Genomic DNA, 23,100 nt, shown 5'->3' with positions numbered 1-23,100 from the left:
GGACAGCATTGCAATCGGCCGATACGAGTTGTGGTCGGAGGCTGGTTTTCCTGGTTTTTGGATGGCGATGACCTTCACTTGCCTCCAGTCATGAGGGACAATGTTACCCTCAAGAAACTTGTTAAATAAATTCAACAAGCGCCTTTTTGCAGTGTCAGGCAGATTCTTCAGCAAGTTGAATTTGATTCTGTCTAACCCTGGGGCGTTATTGTTGCATGATAAGAGAGCAAGTGAGAACTCCACCATCGAAAACGGTGTTTCGTTCGCGGTATCGTGAGGAGATGCGGCGCGGCACGTTTTCTGTACCGGGACAGAGTCCGGACAGATCTTCTTGGCGAAAGCGAATATCCAACGGTTTGAATATTCCACATTCTCGTTGGTACTATTACGGTTACGCATACGTCGAGCCGTACCCCAAAGAGTGCTCATCGCTGTTTCTCTCGTTAACCTGTCGACGAACCGGCGCCAATAACTGCGTTTTTTGGCTTTCATTAGACTCTTCATTCGCCTTTCTAACGACGCGTACTGTAGATAGCTAGCGGGTAACCCGTCTTCCCGGAAGGCCTTATATGCAGTGGACTTTTCCGCGTACAGTTCTGAGCACTCTTTATCCCACCACAGGGTAGGAGACCGTCCATGGGTATTCGCGCTGGGTACTGGTTTAGTCTGAGCTTGATTCGCACTGTCGAGAATCAAGCCAGCCAAAAACCTGTACTCTTCCTCCGGAGGAAGTTCTTGAGTGGATTCGATTTTAACGGATATCGCGGTCGCGTAACTCTTCCAATCAATGTTCCGTGTGAGGTCATACGAGACATTGATTGTTTCCGATGGTCTTGAACCGTTAGCAATTGAAATCACGATAGGCAAATGATCGCTACCGTGGGGATCAGGGATCACCTTCCACCTGCAATCTAACTGTAGCGATGTCGAGCATAGCGATAAATCCAACGCGCTTGCGCGTGCTGGTGGTGTAGGAATCCGCGTCATTTCTCCCGTGTTTAAGACGGTCATGTTGAAATTGTCGCAAACATCTTGGATTAATGTTGATCTATTATCATCATGAAGACAGCCCCATACCGTACCGTGCGAGTTAAAGTCTCCCAGAACTAGCCGCGGTGCCGGTAAGGATTCCGTGATATTACAAAGCGTTCGATGCCCTACCGAGGCTCTAGGAGGAATGTAGATGGAAGCAATGCAAAGGTTTACCTTTGATTAGAACTTGACAAGCGACAATTTCAATGCCTGGTGTCGAAGGGAGGTTAATTCGGTTGAAAGAATAGCACTTTTTGATCCCCAAAAGTACTCCTCCATAAGGGTTTTCTCGATCCAGACGGATTATATTAAAGTCGTGGAAGTTGAGATTTATATCGGAAGTTAACCAAGTTTCACATAATGCGAAAACATCACATTTTAAACTGTTTAGTAAGAATTTGAAGGAATCGATTTTCGGGAGGATACTTCTGCAATTCCACTGTAGGACAGTGATCGAATCAGTGACCTCGTTTGATGACTTAGCCATCGAAGGATACGATCGCTGCAAGGAGGGGCCATTTAGCAGTCAACTGTTTCAAAAATGTTTGCACCATAGGGAGAAAATGTATCAGAATGCTTTTAAGAGGATCAGTAACATTGAAATCTGTGAAAATTAAGTCCACTATGTCAGAAAATTTCATTAGTCCGCTACTGGACTGAGTATTTGTTTGAAAAAAGGGAACACTTGGGGTTTTTGGTGTCCCTGGAAGTGGTGGATACTCCTTGTTAGAATTAAAATTTCCAAGTCCTGGAGCAAATTGCTTCGGCTTTAGTGCATCACTTCCGTTGGATTTATTGATTCTAGTTGGCGCACTCTGAGTGGACGACACCTTGGCACCCTTACGAGGCAATCTAGGGGAAGCTTGATTTTTCCTCTTCCTGCACTCCCCTGGGTTAACCAAAGATGTTCCCTCTTGTGGGTCGTCAGATTCTTGCTCAACGCCAGCCAAAAGAGCAAAGGAATTTTCGGAAGGGACAGATGGCGAAGCATTCTTAAGAATTTCTGCATAAGAGCGCTTCGAGCGTTCCTTAAGGGAGCGCTTAATTTTATCCCCGCGCTGTTTGTACGCGGGGCATGATTTAAGATCATGCGGAAGGCCCCCGCAGTAAATACACTGCTCAGTTTCTCCACTGCAAGCGTCATCCTCATGTTCTCCCTCGCATTTGCCGCACCTTTTCTTATTGCCACAATAGGTGGCTGTGTGGCCCAGCTGCTTGCAATTGCTGCAGCTCATTACCCGCGGTACAAACAGGCGAACCGGTAGACGAACCTTATTCAGGAGGACATAGTTGGGGAGGGAAGACCCGGATAAAGTCACCCGAATCGAGTCTGACAATGAATAAGTTGTCTTATTATTCTCAGTTTTTGCTGAATACAATTGCTTGCATTCCAGAATCTTCACATGTTCAAGTGAGGGGTCCTTAAAGCAACCAACTCCATACTTCAACACGTCTTCGCACTTCAAACCCGGTTCGGCAACGACCCCGTCGATCTCCACTGCCAAACAAGGTATATACACCTTAAATTGCTTTGTAAAGCGCTCGCTGCGAGCAATCTGGTTTGCCTGGTCGAGGTCATTCACTAATATGCGTATCTTATTAGCTCTAACACGTGTTATCTGAGCTACGGCCGGGTAGTTAGCAGTCAGCTCCCGTGAGATCTCTAAAATATTAAGCGATTTCGTAATGGGCCGGAAATAGACCACCCAGGGCCCAGTTGAACTGGGTGGGTATGTTTTAATACGAGGAAGACTGGGGGAATCAGGGGAGGGAGTAATTTCGGGTTTATCCGGTATATCCATGGGAATATCATTCCCATCCAATGTTACTTCGCCCTCGGCCATTTAGGCACGAGGATAGCACGTGGTGTAAACGAGAGATGAAACTTATATTCAGGGGAAAGGGATCTAAGAAGTAGCGACAGATCGGGGGAAAGGGAAATGAGAAAAAAAAAGATACTTAGCTTATATAGCGGCTTGTCCGGTTATTGAACTATTCACTTCACCAACCTAGGCACCGGCGAACAAAGCCTGCCGCAAACAATGACTGGCCTTCACAATGTATATATTTATATTGATCCACTCTATGCACAGCACAAGAAAACGATCTGCTTCGATCGAGAGTTCAGACGATTGTGAGCAGGAGGCAGTCTTGGAAGAACACATAATGGAGAATCACATATTTATGTACCTATAATTCTCACAAGTTGACATCAAAAGCCTGAAAAATATAAATATTTGAATTGTGCGTTTATTTACACGGCAAGCAGTTTATCGTCTATTTTTTCTTCGTTAGTGGGTGGGTAACCGAATTTCACCTCTCAAGAACTTGCGAAAAGCTACTTCCAATGCAGTATGGAAGCTCCACCTCAATAGCATCCCTTCTTATTGAACGCCCAGGCAGTTTAGTAACTATAATAACATATCGGAAAGAATGAAATATTCAAATCAACAATCAGACTATAGAAATCATGGGGCTATATATTAGAGTGGCTCGCGGTTGTATGGGAAAACTTCAAAATGATTTAAACTAGCGGGCACAGCACTTTTTGAGTTCCTTTTGTGGTCCCAAATGCCTGTGCAAAATTTGGTTGCGATTGGTTGCTCCCGGGTTTGCGCATTGCGTTCAAAGTTTGTATGGGATTTTATACGGGGAAATTAATTATTTTGCATTTACGTTAATAAAGATCGCTATTTCACTCAATATGAATAACCAGCTTTATAAAACTATAGTTGCCACCTTGGTTAACAACTTTGTCGAAAACCGTAACTAGCTACGAGTTTTCAAAAAATAGTTTAAAACTTATGGTAAAGTACAAATGCAGAATTTGATTACTTTTTCCAACACTGCCGGTGCACCACCGACATCGACATTAAAAACTTAAATAAATGAGAATATATTCATCGCAGGGACTTGGTACCTTTGAAGGAAATGTTCATAATGAATTGCTGAATATCATAGACGTAGTCAGAAAATGAAAAGAAGAAGGGAGTGGGGGGGCATGTGTATTCCCCAGTACCTGTTTATATTGTTTTGTATAAGACAAAGAATCATTACGTCCTTGTAAATGTCAACGACTGAACTTTCTTAATATTTTGATAGGCCCAAATATGAATCATACTACAATTTTTGTTGTGGGAAATAACATTTACAATATTTAGAATTTACACCTACAAATTTATGTGTTGTTTTTGCTTGGGCAAAAACTAACTCAGGTCTGGAAATCGCGTTGGGTTCTAACCTGAAGTATATTTCTGGTTCGCCAACATCACCTCTGTTTTGTTCAATTTCATCATAAAACGCTTGTTTGAAATATCTATCCTGGTTTCGTTCCTAGATTCTCAAACGAAAACGTCAATAGAAACAATTCCGAGACTTCAAGGAATCTAAGGATATACATTTTTTAAAAATCCGACTCTGAACAGCTAAGAAATAGGGTTTTAAAATATGTAAAACTCTGAAACCGCTGTACCATTTTAAATGAGATATCAGTAGAGCCCTTAAATAGTAGCACTCAAACACGTAAGATTAATTTATAATTCGGCGGTTTAAACCTGCGTTGAAGATGTGCTCTCCTTATGTTATACAAAACTATCTAAACAGGGAACTGGGGAGTACGCAAGCCACACCCCCTCTTGTTTTCATTTTCTGACTACGTCTATGTTGTTCAGTAAATCATTCTGAACATTTCCTTCAAAGGTACCAAGTCTCTGCGATGAATATATTCTCATTTATTCATGTTTAAAGTATCGGTGTCGTGGTGTACCGACAGTGTTGGAAGAAATAATTAATTTCTGCATTTGGATTGAACCATAAATTTTAAAATCGTTATAACTATTTTTTTTGAAAACTCGTAGATAGTTACCGTCTTCGACAAAGTTGTTAACCATGGTTTGAATTATCGTTTTATAAAGCAGGTTTTTCATATTGAGTGAAATAGCGATCTTTATTAACGTAAATGCAAAATAATTGATTTCCCATAAAATCCCATGCAAACTTTAAACGCAATGCGCAAACCCGGGAAGCAACCGACCGCTCCCAAACTTTGCACAGGCATTTGGGACCACAAAAGGAACTCAAAAAGTGCTGTGCTGAAAAATGTCATTTTCGAGCCACTCTACTGTACATAAACAACCATGTGGTAGCATGCGCCTAACCGACATTTGCGATTCCTTACCTGTTTCACCATTGTGCTGTATGATCGGTGTAAAGTCAGACCGGACTAAGTAGCCAAATCTCAAAAGTTAGATAATGATAGGATTGAATCAAAAATTTCTTCTTCAGCTACATTTCATTTGCCAGATTTGAAAAATGTTATCATTAGTATGTATTATGGAATAAATCCATTGCGAATAATACCGTAAAGAATGCAAATATTCAATCTTTGTACACGTTCGCTTAGTCCGGTCTGGTAATATCGCTTAGTCCGGTCTGGCACAAAACCTACTTCATGCATACGCGTTCGCATTGTATTCATTTTCACTAAAGTTAGAATGGACATACGGCATTTGGTAGAAATGTGGCTGCGAATATAGGTATTTCATCAATTTTACTAAAATATGAATAACTCAAAACCGAAGCATCGTAGCTATATAATGTAAGCGAACGAAAAATTCTACACAAAACAGGCTACAATCTTATGCAATAATATGAAGTACTTTTGAAATAAAATATCCGAGATATTTTGGTTCGAACTAGGCAATGCTAGCCGTGAGTGATTGTCGATATCTTTTACGAAAAAGTTTTAAAAATTCGAAAGCGCCGCAGCCGATCCTGTAACCTTAAGTTTTAAAATAATCGCTGAAAATCTGGACCAGTTTGTGTGAATAGAAAAAGTTATCCAACAATAGTAGGGCGAACGTATAAATGTGGGACACCACTTCTTTCACTTAAATTGCCATAACAAACGAACGAAATGCACCAGAGCTTCCAAATTTCGAGAAACATAGTTGATTTAGTTTTAAAACAAACGTTAAAAATTTGGTGCAGTTTGCTGGAAAGAAAAAAAAGTTATCGTGTAAAAATGAGTTGGACGTATAAATGTGGGACACACTGTATTAGGCAAATTCGCGATTTTTCATTTCATCATTATTATAGTTTTTTGTAAAACTGTGTTACATATGTTGTAGTACATGTTTGAAGGTATTTGTAGTAATTTTTATGTAGCAAAAGCTTTCAAATTGATAGTGTTATGGCTGTTGCCACGGATCACCTTATTTTGAACTTCATGCGCGATGATGAATGATAAATCAACGGCTTATCTGCAATGGATAAACTAATATGTTTTGGTTAGTACATGCCAGGACACCCTTCGTGAAAGAAGGATTTTACAAGATTCTCACTTGTTACACTTGTTACTTACTTGTTAGTACCATTACTAATATTTCTGAAATTTTTGAATTTAGATTACTTACAATGTTAGTTTTTTGGTCTAAAAAATAGAAGCATAAAAAATAAAAATTCCTTCGTTCAAGCCATTATTATTATAAATGAAACGGAGAAAGTTTCAAATCAATCGGTTTAGTATATGCGGAGTAATCGTTGTCACCGCACAGACGTTTTCAAAAAAAAACTCGATTTTGAGATAATTGGGTTTGGAGTTTCGTGTCAATATCGTACATTATTAAAGTGAGTAATATTCGACCTACATAGAGTCATCTATTCCGAGGCAGTATACTGACTATCTTCGGAGGCCGCAGTAGTGCCAAGAATGGCATTTTGATGTTAACGAAGTGCCATTTTTCCCTCTTTAGTAGCTTCTAGCCTCGTTCTCTTTTGCAACAAATCCATGGACATTAGGACAAAAAGATACCCACAATGCTTGTAATATCTTCGAAACCGCAACATTTCCTTCGGTGAAAATATAAGCGGAAGTGAAAGATGCAATTTAGACTGGCAAAACACCCCCAAGAAGAATCTTCGGACTAATTTTCGAGATGAGTTTATTATAACTCCCGTTATTATTCTACGCGAGTCCGCCAACACATTTTGCAAGCAACTTACTTTTTGAAAGACCATTAACGCACCAACAATTATGTACATTCTGATTGAAGTGACCTTTTGGATCGGTACGCATTTGAACATATGTGCATTTGGTCTTCTGGGGAAAACCCTGAACGCGTAAAAATTTAAGAGTCACTTAGGTCGCAGGACACCTTCAGCTCCTTAGTGCTATAAGTTAAGTTCTAATAGTCGGATTCTTTTGAAAATTCCTGAGGGAAGGTACATTTAGAAAAAATAAAAACAAAATTTTCGAATTTTTCGATCCACTCAAGTAGATATAACCGCTTAACTTCACCACTGAGTGACATTTTTATTGCATCAATATTTTTATATGAAAAACACAACATGTAAAAAGCGCGTCTAGTTTTTTCAAGAACTCTCCAGAGGAAGCTTGTGGGCATAAACTTATTAGTAGGAGACCTGGAACAGTTTTTATAGACCACACACCAAAAAATTATGAATTTTATCATTGACGTAATTGCAAACATGACACAATTTAACAACCCGTAATTCTCGAAATGACGAAACATTACCGTGTTCCATTTAATTTTACATTAAACATATACTTTACATGCGCAATGACATAATATTACTTACTTACTGCCATTGAAAACAAACGCCATATGTTGAGTAAAATTACACGATTTACAAAAATCAACGTCATGTAAAATTAAAACCAAACGTAAATCTAAGTCATTTTTGATGCTCGTATATGTCAGGGTCAGAAGACGTAAATTTACGCGATTTTTCTAGGTGTGCAGTAGACACTTTAGAGACTCGACTGTTCCGAAAATTAAAAAAAAAATTGGCAGGACATGGCATGATCATATGTGACAAAGATGTTGGTTGGATTTGACGGGAAACAGTTGGGTCGAAATTCAGAAAATTCTGAAAGTTAATCACAGTACATTCAAACATGGAGAAGATAATATTATTATTGCGTATGTTTTGTATTCAATACTTCCATATGCAAAGTGATAAATGTCTTTAAAGTGTCAGTTTATACAAGATAATGAACCGAAAAACGTCGCTTGCACCGGTAAAGAGTGGTTGTATGCCCATAACATCCACGTAATGGCGTGGCTAGCGCAATTTCCAATTCATAATCCAAATAAAAACATGTGACAGATCGTTAAAACCTGACCCTGAAAAACCATAAAATATAGAAGAATGGTGTAGAAATATCTAAGAAGCATGGTCCCCTATCCTAACTACTGCATGCCGCCCTGTGAATCAGTCAATGTCCGATAAATAATAAGAAATAATGGTTATACTACTGAATACTAATAATAGAATCTTCCGAATAAATCAATTTATTTTTTTATTTTGTGCAGAGGTGCTATAAACCGCTCTTATTGTTTTGTCGCTAATTTTCCGAAGTTCTAATATTTTTTTTAATTATAATTTAAAGGCGGTGGATTTGTTCTACTTTCATATTATTCTGAAAAAGCAACTCGTTACTAAACAAAAGAAACAATAGGAAATAAGAAATTCTGCATTTTGCATAAGGTGGTCTCATTGTTTTGTCCGACACTGTATATAACAAATCCAACAGTATACTGATTCTAAAGGAATGTATTTTAATTTTACATCACACAGGCGTACCATGTAACGGATGCAGCACTAGGTTACTTTTCGCCCAAGCAGAGCCATAGCCTAAGTATTTTACGATTACAATCATGCTGGGAACTAACAAACCATGGAGTCGTGAATATAGGTAAGTGAGGCAGATGATCGCTTATTGATTACTCGGTCTACAAGCAATAAAACTAGTGTGAATAAACTTATGTTTTTAACCGAAGCGAAATTTCGAATGAAGCGCCCCAGTTTTTTGCCCTACCACTTGAGTCAATGTGTTGAGTAGAGATAACAATCTCTAAACAATGCACAATGGTTCCAAAGCAAAAGTTATGAAGACAAAACTGCTTGTGTCAAAACCGTGAGTTTTAGATATATGTTGTCCTCAGAGAACTTAATTCGAACTGTTGTTGGAAATTTGTTATATTTGTTAAAGTAGTGTGGTCATCGTGGTTAGGGTGTTCAAAGTATTAACTTTTTGCCTTTCTCCTATAGAAAGGTTATGCAATCACTCTGAACATCGACAATTTAATCCCGGCCCGGAGGGCCGTCTATCATATACCATTCGACTCAGTTCGTCGAATTCGGCAAATGTCTGTATGTGCGTATGTATGTGTGTATGCATGTATGTATGTATGTGACCAAAAATATGCACATCGGTTACTCGGAGATGGCTGAACCGATTTCATCAAACTTAATCTCAAATGAAAGGTACAACGTTCCCATAGGCTGCTATTGAATTTCATTAAATTCCGATTTCCGGTTCCGGAGTTACGAGTTTAGGAGTACGGACACACAGCAAATTCACATTTTTGCCTTTCTCGTATAGAAAGGTTATGCAATCACTCTGGACATCGTCAACTTAATCCCGGCCTTAATTTTTTTTTTGACTTACATAAGTTTTCTGTATTTTAACAGGGTCGTAGTTAGAGGGATACGGTGAGCCCCCCCCCCACATCACTCACCACCCTTCCCTAAACCGCCCTTCCCTCATCAAGTACCCCTCTACGCGAATAACATTTTCTAATTCCTCTAGAATAAATTTTCCTAGTGGGTCTGAAAAACCAGGGCAAAATTTGGTTTGAAGTGATTTTGAGTTGAGAGTTTCTCAACTTTAAAAAATTTCTTAAAATTTCTTAACAAGTTGAAAATTTTTGGCGGGGTCCAAATCCCCGAACCCTCCTCCTGGATTCGCCGCTGGTTTCAAGTGTTTCAGCGTCGACATATAGCGACTCAAGTTCGTAGCTGTCGATTCATTGTACGTATGTGTAAATCGCACTGAATATTTAATAGACATTTCCACCATTATATTAAACATAACCAGCCATGGAATCGTAGTTTGGATAAATGAGAAAGGCAAAATTGCACCACTAGGTGAATTAAAACGGGTTTGGATATATGAAATTAACCTACGCAATGTTCAACAAAGCTATCAATCAATCAAATTGGAACAACTTTGTTGGATTAACTAGGTGGTTATGTCTAATGGTTCATGTGTTATGATTTCTTTTAATATTTTAGGAATGGTGACATCAGTGTCTTATTTTAAACTCTGTATGTGTTGATTTCTTGCAAATGCTAATCATGTTTAGAATTAACTATTGTTTCCTAAAACCACTACTGAAAATGCACGTCAACAATCAACTATATTATACCGTTGGCAGTTCTTTCAAAGACTGATGAAAAAAAAATCCACACCACCACAGGATTGACCGGCGATTTTTGTGGCACAGTGCAATGAGTTTCGCCGACTTTTGGACCATGGCCATAACGTGCAATTTATATATGGAGATTCCCAACAAACATTTCGTGGTTTTATAAACGTTTTAACAGTTGCTTTCTTCAGCTCTAGCTGAACATTGGAAGTATACGTGTAATCATATATCGTTTATTCCACCCTTAAACACCCGGGATTTGGAGAATTTATTCAGCTTGTCTGATTAAGACACATGAAAGAACAATTCTTCAGCACGTATACAGCCTGAAGAAAACCACAGTTCAGCTTTATCAATAAACCTTTTCGTTACCGCTATTCAGCTGAGAGAATTATCATAGGGAAATTGTTAAAAAAGACATTTATTTCAAGTTACACACGCCATCAATCTCTTTGGAAGCCATATTCTTTTATTAGTGTTACGTTACAGTTAGAGAAAAATTGTATTACCTTGTTGGATATCATATCACGTACCTGGATCCGAACCAGCAACCTGTTGAATACTAAGCACTTACCTTACTGTCTGCACCAATCTTGCATACATCGAATGCTTAAGATTTCACCGATGTACCGACAAGTCTAGGCTGCTGAATAGAGTCTGTACAAAGGCTACAGTAGCCTTCTATAGATTTGAGTGAACCTAGTTGGCTTGGGTTCGAATCCCAACCTACGATAATTTTTTTATTTCAATTTTTTTATTTAATAATTTTCAGAACATTCGGGAATTTTAAATTAGATAATTTATATATTTCAAAAATGATGATTATAGTCGTTTTTGTTTCCAAGGTGAGGATTTATGGTTGTCACAAAACATTTAGATAAGTAAAAATGGGTGTTATATGAAAGTAGTGGTAACTGAATGATGGATTGAAGTCATTTTTAATTCTAAGATGGCAATCTCCCCAATTTATTTACCACTTCCTGCCAAATGATTTTCTTTCCATTGTGATTTTTTTTTTGGTAAGCGGAAGTCGCTGTTGGAATTCAATAGTTTATTTATTTATATCAATTAAATTCGCCAGCATAAATAATCATTTCATTGTACCTTTGTTTGCAAGTCGATGGATAGAAAAAAATCATGGTAACAATGCTGGTGTCTAAAATTTATAGCAACGTTGGAACAAAAAGTTTCTCTTGTGTTCAATATGAGAATATTCATATTTCACAAGTAAACAGACCGTTTTGAATTAAAAGGTAAATTTACATAAACGAGGGCGCGTGTGATTTGGTAAGCTTGTACATTGAAAAACTGTAAATCGTGTATTTCCCGTGGTGAAAACTCAGTAGGTATAAAAAACTAAATAAACTTTCTTTATTTCTTTATTCATTTATTGATCTATTGCTCCCTAACTGTAATATATGCAAAACATCTCAATTGGAATATACCGAAATATTAAAAAAAAAATCCTTCACATAATAGTAAAAAAAATATTGTGTGTGTATTGGGACTCGAACCCAGGTCGGTTGCCATTCCTCATGATCTGCTAATCGCGCCAATTTTTGTAGTAGTTACAATTACCTTTGTTAAACACATAATTCAGCTAAAAGTCAAAGGTGGTATAACGGCAAATGTAAAGGTAGAAACAACCTCTTGAAGACATGTAATGCAGCTTAATGATTAAAGGTAATACTATTGGTAACAGCATCGTTTATTCAACTCGCAATTCAGTCTAATTAAGATGGTTGAATAAAAGCTTTAATATTGTCGCTATTACATTTATTAGCAGTATAGTTCAGCCTAGTTGGACTGGCGAATACTGGATTTTAAATAGGCTGAATAAACTGTTAATGTTTATATAGTTCAGCGAAAGTTTTATTCAGCTTACATAACCTTTAATCTGCTTTAAATCAACACGTAGTCTTATAGTTCAGCTCCTAATGTTTGTTGGGTTTTCTGTGTGACCTCTTAATCCTTGCAACTCCGGAACCGTAAGTCGGATAAATTCAAAATTCAACAACAGCTTATGCAAGCTTTATAGCGCTTATTTTAAACTATGTTTTTTTAATAGCAGCTTCTGGAAGCGTTATAGCGTTCATTTGAAACTAAGTTTGAACAAATCGGCCACCTCTGAGAAACTTGTGTGAGTTTAAATGACACACACATACACATAAACATTTTCCGATCTCGATTAACTCAATTGAATGTTATATGGATTTGGGCCCTCCAGGCCCAAATCCATATAACAGGGGTTTATAGTCTGTTTGTATGAAAAATTCCTATGTGCCCACAATAACCAACCGCTAACTCCGGAACCAAAAGTCAGACCCGAATGAAATTCAATAGCAGTTATTGGGAATACTGTATCTTACATTTAAAATCAAATATGTAAAAATCGTTTAAGAATTACCTGAGAAATAGGTGTGCCATAAACTTATCAAGATCCCTCATAGGTGATCAATGTGGTCGAAGCTACTTTGATTAGTCATTAGTGATCCAGACTGGCAAATCCAAGTAATGTTGCATATATTGTAATATGTATTCCATCATTTAGCCATGATGGTGGTACAAGGTTATATGGGAATTTGCTATGTGACCGCACTCTTAAACCTGTAACTCCGGAACCGGAAGTCCGATAGACAGAAATATCAATAACAGCCGATAGGAAGGATAGCGAGGTCGCCGACCCAGCAAAGCGACAAAGTACAATAGCTGAAGCTGAGGCAAAAAATCGAATCCGCGAAAAGCAAGTCAACGTGCACGGACAGATCAGGGATCTAGTGTTTACTATCAAATCCGCGGTAGCATCCGTCGAATGCGAACAGATGGTGTTACTGAAGAGAGCTGAAAACGCTGAAAAGGAACTAAAGACCACGAAGGTAGCGGAAGCAGAAGTCTATGATACGCCGAAGGATGACGGGTATTCCCGTTCCGTGAAAAGAGTAAGGGAAACACAAGGAGAGCAAGAGTAACTGAAAAACCTTAGAAACCGTAGAAGTGAAGAGAAAAAACAGGAAGCCAAGGATGAAATGAAAAAAAAAACCTTCGACTGCGCAAGAGAGATAGAAGGGAGACGCTGTCGTCGTCTAGCAACGACAGCGTAACGTATACTACGATATTCCAAAGGATGAGAGAGGATCCCAAGCTGAAGGAGTTGGAGTAGAACGTAATTAGAACCAGGCGCGACCTATTCGTAACTCGTGGCAGAAGCGGTGGGAGAAGAAGCACACGTTGGGGCTTTAGTTCAGGCAGTAGTGGTCGAGTGCAGGAATCTGGACGAGATCATAACGGAAAACGAAGCGAGTATCGCGCTAATAGAGCAATGTAAACTGGTGAAAGAGCAGATGTCATTCAAGTGGGGAAGGCGTATAGTTGCACACCGAAAGCAGCGTTACGCTTAGAGCCAGCCGCAGCCAACCAGTTTATTTCGACCGGTAAGATCAAAGTCGGATAACCCAGGTTAATCATAGCAACTGCGTGGTAGTCAACAAAAGAACCGAAGTGTGGCGTTGCAATTATTGTAGAGTCGTATTGTGTTCCTCCCGATAACGGTAATTGGGTGGTGGATAGTGCAGTGATGGCGACAATCGAAGTGATGAGCGGTTTCTCGATACAATAAATGGTGGATAACACACACGTAGGTTTCGTGGTTGTCAGTGATTAATTAACGGCGTATTCGTATGTAGCGATTGACATCAGAGTAGTTCAATCAGATGCTGGACACACTAACCGACTCGTTAGTCAGACGAACGCCGGTTGTCATAGGAGAAGATTTTAACGCTTACGTCGTGGACTGTGGTAGCAGGTTGACCAACGCAAGAGATGACAGCTTCTTGGAAACCTTGGCGAAGTTGGATGGAAGACTGTGTACGAGGGTTCTGCTGGCACATTCCGTAAAGTCGGGAATCAATTATCAACATAACATTCTGCAGTCTGTCGTTGATGTATAACATTAATTTGCCTGTTGACAGCCTCGTTCAAATTGCGAATGCTGATGAGCTATTGGAAACATTAGCGAGGGTGTGTAACGTGAAAATGCCGAGGTAAATGAGACCGAGGAGCTACCGGCGCTCGGTGTATTGGTGGAACGTAGAGAGCAAGATCTGAAGTAGTCAGGGAAGAGTGTAAGGTGACATGCCGGGCGACTAGGGCCGCATTTAAACGCGTGATAGTACTAAGTTCACTTGCTATAAGCAACTGTGCAGATAGGTAGACGCTAGCCCATGGAACAACGCTTACCGTGTTGTGATGTTCAAAATCTAAGGTCCAACGACGCCAGCTGAAATGTGCGTGGTAACGGTGATATTGGCGAATTGCACACTAGCTTCATCTTGTTTAACTGCTGATTATCTAATAATAGTTGCTTGGGAAATGGTAAATAGGAATTCCCACCATTCCAACCCATATTAAAACCTTAACAGCATGATAGCCACCACTGCGGACCACCCCCATCTCCATCGATCACAGGGAAGGATAAAGGATGAGGTAAACGGGAAGTGTCGATGCTTCACCTACTTAACGGAAGGATGGAGATTCATCAGACTCGCGGATTTGGAGGTTTAGAAGGGTATAAGTTCTAGTATTCGCTCCAAGCAAGCGACGCGACCGGTAAAGCATAGTTTACCCGAGCAAACGAAAGGCCCATAACTCCCCCATGCTCATGGTCCAAATTCACCCCTTGTATGGTGGAAGGTTGTGAAATTTAGCACGGTTAATATTTATGGTATTTCTATGGGGTTGTATGGTGTTTGAACCCATGAGAATTTGCTCAGGTATTATGTAGCTATTTAGTCTTCGAGTACACCATCACTCGAAAAAGAAAAGATCTTGCTTAGTTTTTGTTCTTTTTAACTCGGAAAGGGTTCTCAGAGGTGAATGTCATCCGCATGATCGTCGCACGGAGAAAGTATCGAAACAAAGGAGAAGGGGTAATCGCTACTGCTCCGCGGTAACAATCGACGTGAAGAACGCGTTCAACAGCGCTACCTGGATGGCGATCGCCGTAGCGCTGCACAGAATTTCGGATTCCGGACTATCTGTGCAAGGTTTTGAAAAGTTACTTTCACTGTGGGAGCACCTCAGGGTTCCATACTCGGCCCAACGCTCTGGAATATAATGTACGACGAAGTGTTAAGGGCATGTTCAAGAGTGTTTCAGTTCAAGATACATAATTTTTAAATTTTAAAACTAGAACTTGCTTTCCCCAGCAGCAGTTTTAGCGGGTATTCTATTTGATGATCGGGATGATCTAGCTAGCAACCCATATTGAGGACTGTGACGAGAAAGCCTACGCTCGCCAAAGGAAATGTTCAGTTCTTCCAGGAAATGTGAAATTTCAATCTTAAATAAAATTTTCTATAATGTCCTAATGAACTTAGGTACATAATCCTTTTATTGCTTAATCTATTAATGAATAAAGAAAAAAACATTATTTGATAAATTCTCGACAAACATATGATTGGGGCGTAACACAAACTGACAAAACTCATTTAGCGGGGTTATTGCGAACAAATCCCTACTCATCAATCACAACTGTGGCTGCTGCAAACTACAGACACTTTATACACAGACTTGCGGAGACAAAAACAGTAAAACTAGCAACCATGAAGATTTACTGGCATCACGGAAGATTTCATTAGCTTTGCATGGGCTTCCATCTTTACTTCCCCTCTCGATACCCTCATGCTCGTTTGGCTGCATTTTTTGACACTTCGCTAGTCTGTGTATAAAGTATCTGTACTGTAAACTGTGTTCGGTTATTGACGGTTGGTCCCAGGGAGGTGTCATCCCTGTCATCTGCAATGGAGAAATACAGACTTTGACAGTAGTCAACATATGATGGGCCTACCGGCTTCTAGGTCCATGCTATTGTACTTGTTTCGATTTTAACAAAGGCAGATGTTGGCTAGCCAAAAATGGCTGCCTAGCAGGGGCCTGGTTTGTCCACAATTTGCTCTCGAAGTTAATTTTGACAGCTGGCTTATAATATGTTTGTCGAGAATTATAGTGATAATCCGTGACATCTGAAATTTTGACAATTTTAGAAATACACCGACTCCAGTTTGATACTAAAACCACAGAGAACAGACGTCCATATTCAGTATTCACCTTGTGTAAAATCTCTAACGGTTTCGAATGAAGTTGGGATATCCAAACCAGGTGCGCCATTGTCGTCATGTTTTTTTGTGGTTGAGTTCGACAGCGGTTACTCGGTCAAGCTAGTCCGGAACCGGTTCGGACTTCCAGCGTGAATCCCAGCTCAAATGCATCAACCGACAGAGTCGGAATCGGTTGTTTTCTTTGAGCAAGATTCCATACTGAATCTATTCAGGATTTCGAAGCGGTTCAGGAATGGATTTGACGGATAGTTGGGATAGGTTGGTGTGGCGGCGCTAATGTTAATCGTATATTAATTCAAATGTTTACACACGATTTTTAAATATTTTTGTTCGATCATGGATGTCTGTTCTCTGTGCTAAAACCAAATACTGAAATCATTATCATAAATCACGCTACTCTGCCAAAAAATTCAACTGTAAAATCATGAAATAACGGTAACATGATGAGAAATTATGACAAAAAGCAACTGACCTTCTAATATCATAAACATTGTTTAACTGTCATCGCGTTTAGTTGATATAGCTTATACAAACCAGTTTATCCCAAAATTATGAATAAGAAACATAACAAAAACTAAAACTGGTCCAAGGAACAACCATTAACCCAAACAAACAATTGAATGTAACGTCTTGTATAACTTGGACGCGAGCTAGTTTTGGAAACAAATAATTTCATGAAGACGAGATTTTTACAATAGCAGAAATGAGAGGCAAATAGAAAAATGTGCTATCGATGCCTAAATTAAGTTTTCCGTGTTAATATAATTGATAAATCATAACGACCATATGTGTAGAACGTTTTCCTCTTTTTTCTGTCTTTCCAGTACATTCGTTGCCCCATCTAACAGTATTATCGTTATCAGGATGCAGCAAGGTGACCGATGACGGTGTGGAGCTGATAGCGGAAAACCTGCAGAAACTTCGTGCACTTGACCTGTCGTGGTGTCCCCGGATAACGGACGCCGCTCTCGAGTACATTGCCTGTGATCTGAACCAGCTGGAGGAACTGACCCTTGATCGGTGAGTTGTTCAAAATTTGATTTGGTTGATCCCTAAATAAATAAATAAATGAATAAATAAATTAATTAATGAAATAATGAATCAATTAATTAATTAATTAATTAATTAATTGATTAATTAATTAATTAATTAATCACATTTAGGGACAGGCCAGATCGATTCCGTAATGCCCAGAAAAAAATTACTCCGAGTAATCGAATTTTCTGGATAATCGAATCAAACAATATTTCTTTTTGTGACATGCATTTTTTAAATAGAGTAAAGTGTATATTTTGAAAGGACATGTGTCACCAAAAGAGATTATAACTACTAGAGGTCGCATGTCGCTGTTAACACTGAAAATTTATCATCTCGCTCTTACTTATGCTAGGCCCATTAGTTTGATACATATTGCCCCGGGTACACACATGTCAAAGTAATGGGATACAATATGCTAGAGCGAGACCCCATCATGTTTCAGTCCGTGAATACATGGAGACAGTAGCGCTTTGCTCCCTCTAGTAGTTATAATCTCTTTTGTGTCACCTCATACTCCTATCGGGGACCTTCACCGGGTCAGCCTTACCTAACTACCTTCTCTTTAGGTTCGTCTATCTGTTCGCCTTTTTGTGCTGTGGGTCATGAACTGTACTAATTGCAAACAATTCGGACACACAGACTCCCATTGTAACAATAAGACTAGTTGTGAAAAATGCGGTGGGAATCATGTGGATGATTCCTGTGGAAGTGTCTCTACTCTGGGGGAAATCCACATGATCTCCCGAAATGTCCCGCGTGCAAACAGCGCGAGGAGAATCTTAAGCGTTTTTTTCAAGGACGCCTCAAGCGATCTTTTGCAGAAATGCTAAAGATAGCTATGCCACCGCTCTCTACGAACATTTATACTAACTTCTCTACTGACTAAGGCGACTGTGACGAACCCCAAAATGGAACATCTTCTGCTGTGCCTAGAAGCAACAGAAAAAGGAGGAACATTTCTTCTCCTAAGCACATGCAAAGGCCAGAAGGTGTTTCTTCAAGGTCCTCCAAAAATACTTACTCGAGATAGTACTGGTGTAAAACCGAAGCAAGTCGCTCCCGGTCTCAGAAACCTGAGCTTAGAAAAGAAGTTCGCAGCACTTCCTGGGACATCAAAAACCCCAAGTGTTCCCATGCCTGAGCCGGAAAAAGAAACCAGTGCTGGTTTAATTAAATTCTCTGACATCGTGGACTGTATTTTTCAACTTTAAATATTTCTGATTTTCTCAAAAGCATCTTGATAAGCTTTCTTCCCGCAGTAAAAACATTTTTGATGCAGTTGACTGAAAAATGGCCCCTCCTTTCAGGCATTGTATCCTTCGATGGCTAATTCCGCGAACGAGTCACGGATCTGATCACTGTTCTACAGCGGAATGGCAGATGCATTATCCCGAAAATCGATTCTTTTAAAATTTTAAATTATGAACAGTAAACTATTTACAAAACTGATAATAACAGCAGTGAAATATGACTTACAGTTGCTTATAAGGTTTGCCAGAAAGGACCAAAATTATCTAAAAACTATAATTTTCAAATTGATTTCAAATGAACGGTTGGCCACGGTAGGATTAGTATCCGCCTGCGATGGACTGCCAATAGACTATTGGTCCGTATCCTATGAACTTTTCGTTTTAATTTGACTTAATTTGTTAACTTTTTTATTGCGAAATAGTACTAAAATCATAAAATAAGTACCTTTGTACCTTTGTTTTAAAAATCAAAATAGTTAAACTTTTTTTTTCAATATGTGCTGCGTTAAAGTAGTTAGAATAGGTCATTAGTTTTCTAGCATAATAATACTTTCACAGAGAAACTTTATTGAATGAATTGTTCAATTTCAGTACAGACTTTTCTATTTCCTCATGTAGTAGAAAAAAAGCGTGTTCTTTTTTAATAATGTTTGACCGTGTGTCACAATTTTATGTCAAAGTGTTTAGTTATTATTTCAATGAAACATGATTTAGAAGACCCGTTTTTATCAGCCCCTTGGTATATTTTAGGCTGATAAAATCGGTACATAAATTTTTCTTTCTTTTTGAGAAACCGAAGCTCTTAAAATATAAAATGCCTCATAGCCTTTCCTGATTATTTAGCTTAAACTTCCCTTAAACTTCCTTTAAAAAGTTTAATTTTTTTTTGCATATTTCGGATCTCTAAAATTAGAAAATTGTGTACAAGAAAGGATTTACTCGAATTCAATTTGGTTCGTCTGCTAGAGCCCATCAAACTACCAACTATCAATTTTCATATTAAGCTGATAAAATCGGGTCAAAAAAATCGGGGGTACACACTCAATTCGGTTCGGCAATTTCCCAACAGCTGTGTAATCAGCAAATTTAGAAACTGATATCTCAGTAAAGTGAGATTTGTTAGCTGATTTTCGGTGAAATATTTTCCGAGTATCAGCCATGAAACGTCACTTTTACTGAGATCTCAGCCAAAAAATTGTTTACTGTGATCTCAGCTGTTGAGATTTCGGCAAAAGATGCGAAAAAAGCTGAGAGTCTTTACATTGGGGTAATTTTGTTGCGCTAAATTCATATTTGATGATAACTTTTTTTCTGTGCTCAAAAATTTTGGCACTTAGGATGGTTAGAAAATTCAACATTTACGTATATAAAGTGCACTATATCTGAAAATTCATTTTCAAAAAATTTGGTGTAGTGAATTTTTAGCAGAATATACATTTTTTCAATCGTTGATAATGCTGATAGACATTTATAAGTTACTAACTCATACCCATCGCGCGTTGCTGCGACTTTCATCGAAATAGGAGGAAAACACAATTTGTTCCGAAACGCCATCTGGCGGGAAAGTTATCCCCAACTAATAGCACACAAACACGCTCCATAACAAATGTCTACTATGTATAAATTTTGACGGCAATCGGTTAAGCCGTTTGGGAGTCCATTGAGTTCTTGTCGCTCGGTCTCACGAACACCTGCAGCTTCCTGGTTGAAAACAATCCCATTTGATTTTGCCGTCTTTGTTTATTATTTTCCACCAGCTAGTGATGAAGTGTTTGTGTTATGTGACGTGTACGTACATGAGCCGTAGAAAAGTCTATGAATCATATAAATACAAACATTGACTTTTATACACACAGGAAAAAAATGTTGGTAAAAATAAGAGTTTTTCACTCTTAGCAAAAAATAACCAACGCATACTCTTAGTTTAAAAATAAAACTTTTGTTTTGAGTACTATTCTTCATTTGCTTAAAAGTAAAACTTTTACTTTGATTATTATTCTTGATTAATTTAAAAGTTTTACTTTCAACCTAATAGCTGGCGTTGGTTGTTTTTTGCTAAGAGCGGAACACTCTTACTTTTACCAATATTTTTTTTCTGTGTGCATATATAGATAGATAGATAAATAGATAGACTACCCTCTAAGAACGGTTGGTTTCAAAATCGTCCAATGACGGACGTTCGTTGGACCAATTTGGACAACGTCCAAATAACCGTTCAACGAACGTCCATCGTTGGACCCGTGTTGAACGATTTTGAAACAAATTTTTGGACGTCTCAGTGGGTAGCTTGCGCACTTGCACGCTGAAAGAAATTTGTATACGTGCGTTCTACTGGTTCAATGAGAACTCGAAAGATGGTGTTGGAATCACCAAAATGATGTTGTCGAAGGTTTGTTCGTGGAATTTGACGGTGGGATATCTTGTACTTTATCATCTTTGGTACAACGCAGTTAGTTTTTCTCTCTGCTCAACCCGGATAGAATTTTACAATAGCATTTACCCTACAAACAATCATAAAATAATAAATATTATAGTTATTACTGTTTCAACATTGTTCGATGCCAAGTTCTCACAGTAGATTTACAATTAAATCTCATGTAACAATAAATTTCACTGTTCAGCAAAAAACTGATACAGTGCATTCACATTAAATTTTCGAGAAAAAAATGTATGGAGAAAAACTGATTTTTTTAATGTTAAGATACATAACCACCCCCCTTTTTCACTGTAAAAGTCTATTTTACATTGAAATTTACTATAAAAATGTTAAAGTTTGTTTTTGTATTGTAGCATAACACTAAAACTTACTGTAAATTATTGTAAAAATACTGTACTGTCACAGTGAAAATCAAGGTTTTGTTACTGTACATTTCTATTCGGGAACATCGTTTCGTATTAAATCGTGTAAGAACAAAATATTTTCGCTGAACGTTGAACGAATAGCGCGCAAATTTCGAGCAGAATAATGTAAATTTCCATAGGCACATACAGATTTGTATTATTTTCAGGATTCATTTTATGTGCATGATATATAGCGTAAATTGGGTCATTAAATGAGAAAAAAAAATCTTTTTTTATTACATACATCGATAAAGCTGATTTTCGTGATTACAATAATTTTTTTTCCAACTCAGGAAACGTGAAAATAAAATTTAAATTTAAGATGAAGATATAGGTTGACAGTCTTGATTTGACGCTGTCAGAAGCATTTGAGATATCGAATTTCACGACAAATGACTCCCTGTCAGAAAAAATGAATACATAAATTCCCGGTTTTCCCTCAGGGTTATTTTTATTTGACATAAACATCATCCAATGCATACACGGATACGAAAAACCTGGGACGGGACCTGCGGATTCGTTTTTCTTATTCTTTCTTTTTGTTTGTTATATCTTACTTCTTCGATTCACACACACTAATACTTGGTGTAGTTCAAGAAATGACATGACTTTTTTAAAGAACACACAAGAATTGAATTTTCAAATTTTTTTTCGTGAATCCATTATCATGAAGTGCAAGGTAAAAATTGCGGTCGTAGTAAAGCGAAAAATCCGTAGATAATTTTTCAACATTTTCCGGTGAATCCTGATTTGAGAGAACAGATGGAGAACTTCACAAGAATTGACGATCTCGAAGTTAATGAAAGCACTATCATCTCCACTATCATTATTGATCTAATGATTAATTTATAGATATTTTTGAAAGAAAGTTAGCATTTTCTAAATTTCAAATAGAATACTCCCCATATTAATCACTCTGAGGACAGCCGGTTCAATCTGACATTTGCGTGCTGGATCAATTTGACACGCGTTTTTTTTTTCTTTCCGCAGGTCCCGTCCCAGCGAAAAACTACCAAAAGTTGAGCTCTTTTGACTCAATCTCGGGGTATCGTGGAATAAGGTAAAATTAGGTAAACCGTGTTGAAGTTTCCCTTTAACTACGGCAAAAACCACAACTCATTGAGAGGTTTTTTATACTCAACATTGAGTTAAATATGCCTAAATTTAAGTTGAATCTACCCAATTTTGAGTATACCTCAAACAACTCAAAAGTACCTTATTCCCGGTCAGCGTGGCAAGCAGAAAGTTAGCAAAAGTTGAGCAAAGCGAAATTGATGCTGGCAGAGTTTCTGCGAGCATTTTGTGCGATTTGTGCGAGAATTCTGGCAACGAATTCGCTCAAATGCAACAACCGTTTCTGACAGAAGCGGTTAAACCAACCAGTGCTGCTCACTTTTATCCACAATCGAGTCAGAAATGTACGGCCAAGATCTCTGCACGCTTCCTGCCACATCTTTGTCAGATGTTTTGCTCAATTCGTGCTAAATACTACCAGGTAGGAATTGCCAGGACCTTTGCACAGTTTATGTCAGAGTTCAGCCAAGATTTAGCTCGGTTCCTATCAAAATTTGCCAGAAAACGCGAGCG

The 23,100-nt window shown here is 38.4% G+C and overlaps 1 protein-coding gene across 2 annotated transcripts in view; it reads left to right on the top strand.

Moving 5' to 3' along the window:
* Positions 1 to 23,100, top strand: part of LOC131689625 (F-box/LRR-repeat protein 16) — a 171,842-nt gene that overhangs the window by 136,147 nt on the left and 12,595 nt on the right. For both annotated transcript variants that reach the window (XM_058974854.1, XM_058974855.1), the window contains exons 4-5: positions 8,635 to 8,752; positions 17,209 to 17,404. In XM_058974854.1, coding sequence (XP_058830837.1) covers positions 8,635 to 8,752; positions 17,209 to 17,404 — 314 coding nt within the window. The remainder of the gene's footprint in view (positions 1 to 8,634; positions 8,753 to 17,208; positions 17,405 to 23,100) is intronic.

Source organism: Topomyia yanbarensis, chromosome 3 (genome assembly GCF_030247195.1).
Source record: "Topomyia yanbarensis strain Yona2022 chromosome 3, ASM3024719v1, whole genome shotgun sequence".
Classification (NCBI taxonomy): Eukaryota; Metazoa; Arthropoda; class Insecta; order Diptera; family Culicidae; genus Topomyia; species Topomyia yanbarensis.
Note: the sequence above shows the minus strand (reverse complement) of the source record. Positions and strands in the feature narration are given on the sequence as shown.